The 2,646-nt window shown below is 61.3% G+C and overlaps 1 protein-coding gene across 1 annotated transcript; it reads left to right on the top strand.

Moving 5' to 3' along the window:
• Positions 1–1,266: 1,266 nt before the first annotated feature.
• LOC112123198 (matrix metalloproteinase-17-like) lies at positions 1,267–2,152 on the top strand (the record flags this gene model as incomplete). The annotated part of the gene is made up of 2 exons (XM_024221862.1): positions 1,267–1,527; positions 1,876–2,152. Coding segments are annotated over 2 exons (518 nt in total), but the record flags the coding sequence as incomplete, so codon positions are not given.
• Between the last annotated feature and the right edge of the window lie 494 nt (positions 2,153–2,646).

Raw genomic sequence — 2,646 nt, 5'->3', positions numbered from 1 at the left:
GTTTCACCCCACTCGCTGCGCCACTGGGACCCCCGGGGGGCAGCCTGGGGCTGTGGGACAGCCATGCCCCCTGAACTCTCCAGCCTGGGCCGTCTCTCGCAATGCAATGCCAGTGACACGCAGCAAACCCCTCCAGGCGCTGCGATCATTCAGCCGTCAGCCTGTGGAGCCCCACGCCCAGCTAAACTGCATGAATGCTCCCGGGAGCGGCACCAGCCAAACCCCCCAGCCTTGCACCCCAGAAATATACCGTCCAACACTGCTCCAGACTCCCTTGGACAGTGCAAGCTCGCTAATTAGTTCATCAGAGGAAAGTGGACACACACCAGCCTTTGTAACCGGAGCTGAGATTCCCCCGAGCACCTCAACCAAAGCCCACTGTTCTAGGTAAAACATCAAACAGGTTCATTAACGACAGGAAGACGAGTTTCTAAGTGATGAGAAGTCGCAGGCGCACGTCCAAATTCCACAGCTTAAACAGGATTTGAACCAAGCCGTCTCTGACCCTAAAGAATGGTCCAGGCAGTACGTCGGCTGGATTCCCTTCCCGCCTGGGACCAGTCTCCCCAGTTCAAAGTCGGTGTCCTCCAGCCCAGCTTCCAGGTGTTGAGATGGGGAAGGAGAGAGGCCAAGTGATGATCCCTCCATCCCTCCTTGATACTTTCTTCCAGCTGGTAGAAAGTTCCTGGCTGGACTCGGGGTGGAGCAGCCCCGTTGGCTCCATGACCTCTCCAAGGAGTCCCCGAAGAGCCGATTCTCCTTGAGGGGCCATCACCACCCATCTGGCCAGAGACAGCTGCTCTTTTGTCGCTCCTGAAAGGCTGCTTGTGGGGGTTCCCAACCTCACAGCGTATTTCAGTCACACACATGGAGCAACACTTCCTACCTCCCCATCCAGTGACAGCTCACACCATCCAACAGGGAGTTCCTGGTCAGCAGATCAAGGCTTTTAAAACCATCCCTTACAAGGCAGGTTTTGTACAACCCCCATCACAGTGATGAATAGGGGGGTTCCCGGGGTGCGGTTTTGAGATAGTGTCAGACCCCCCACAGCCTGATCTCCCATAAACCCCCCAGCTTGTCCCACAGAACACTGCACCCCATAACCACCCCAGCCTGGCTCCTACTCCCAGCCTGCCCTACATACCACTGCACCCCAGAACCACTCCCAGCATGCCCCTCTGCATCCAATAACCCCCCAACGTGACTCCCTAGCCTGCCCCCCACTCCGCCGCCCTCCATACTGACTCTCCACCCTCTCCACAGGGCAGCATTTCTGGGTCTTCACTGATACCCAGGTGGATCCAGGGTCTCCCCGCCCCATCACCGACCTGGGGCTGCCCCAGGGGGTCACGGTGGAGGCGGCCTTCGTCTGGGGGCACAACGGCAAGACCTACCTCTTCGAGAGCTCCCACTACTGGCGCTTCGACGACCGAGCTGGAAACGTGGAGCCCGGGTACCCCAGACCGCTGACTCTCTGGAAGGGGGTGCCCCCTGGGCTGGATGACATCATCAGCTGGAACGATGGTAGGTGGCATTCCCAGTGGTGGGGAGTTCCCCAGGTTAACAGTGCTCCTCCAGCAGTGTTTCAAGTGGCAAGGAGTTCCCCAGGCTAGCAGAGTTTCTCCGGAAGCATTCCCAGTGTGGGCGGGAGTCCCCTAGGCTAACAATGCATCATCGGCAGTTTTCCCAGTGGCAGGCAGTTCCCCAGGCTAACGCTGCTGCTCATGCGGGCCTCCTTTGCTAACACCGAGCTGGGCAGCCTGGTGTCAAGCTCCCTCTTGTGGCACAGAGTGGTATTGTGGTGCCACCCATCTAAAGTGACCCCTGCAGTGAGTGCCCCGTTTCTCATCTCTCTCTCTCTCTCCTCTGCAGGAAGCACCTACTTTTTCAAGGGCACCCAGTACTGGCGGTTTCTGGGGGGCAGCGTGGAGGCTGAGAGTGGGTACCCCAGGTCAGCCCCCCAGGACTGGATGTACTGCCAGGGCTCCCCCACTGCATCGCCGGCCCCGGGGCCCCGGGGAGGAAGCGGGAACCCTGGAGGTGGCCAGTGTCTCTGCAGTGGGGCTCTGCCGGGCCCCCTGCCGGCCTTCCTGACTTGGACCCTGGCTCTGGCATGGGCCCTGCGGTGACACCTGCCGTGCTGCGCCGATGCACTTTACGCCCCACCGTATCCCACTGCTGGCACCAGAGGGTGCCGCTGGCCCCAGCGGCGGGGGGCGGTGGGGTGTGTGGGGGGGGGGGGAGGGATGTCTGTCAGAGTTATTGCTCGCTTGCCCCGTTTGCTGGGTGACTGTGCCGGGGGAGAGGGGGGCACCGCAGATTAATGGGGAGGCCAGGCCGGGGGCCAGCGAGGGGAGGGGGATTAAGGGGAGCCCGTGAAATTGTCCGACCCAGAGTTTTCTAATAAAAGCCAATGGAAACAGCTGGCTGGTGTCTGGATGGGGGGGGGCGGGGGTTGGACTGGGGGCACGTGGGGAGCCAGGAGGGGGGCAAATGGCAGAGCTGGGCCAGCTGGTGGGTGTGAGTGCAGGGCCCGCTGCACTGCCCACCCCTCCTCCCCCCCCCACACCCACATCTCCCCATCCCCCCCCAATCTCCTCCAACCACCCATCCCCTCCATCCCCCCTCCCACACCCTGATCCC

This window comes from Terrapene carolina, unplaced genomic scaffold (assembly GCF_002925995.2).
Source record: "Terrapene carolina triunguis isolate 2854851 unplaced genomic scaffold, T_m_triunguis-2.0 Scaffold28289, whole genome shotgun sequence".
NCBI lineage: Eukaryota > Metazoa > Chordata > Testudines > Emydidae > Terrapene > Terrapene triunguis.
The sequence above is the reverse complement of the archived record's forward strand: the minus strand, read 5'-3'. Positions and strand labels throughout refer to the sequence as shown.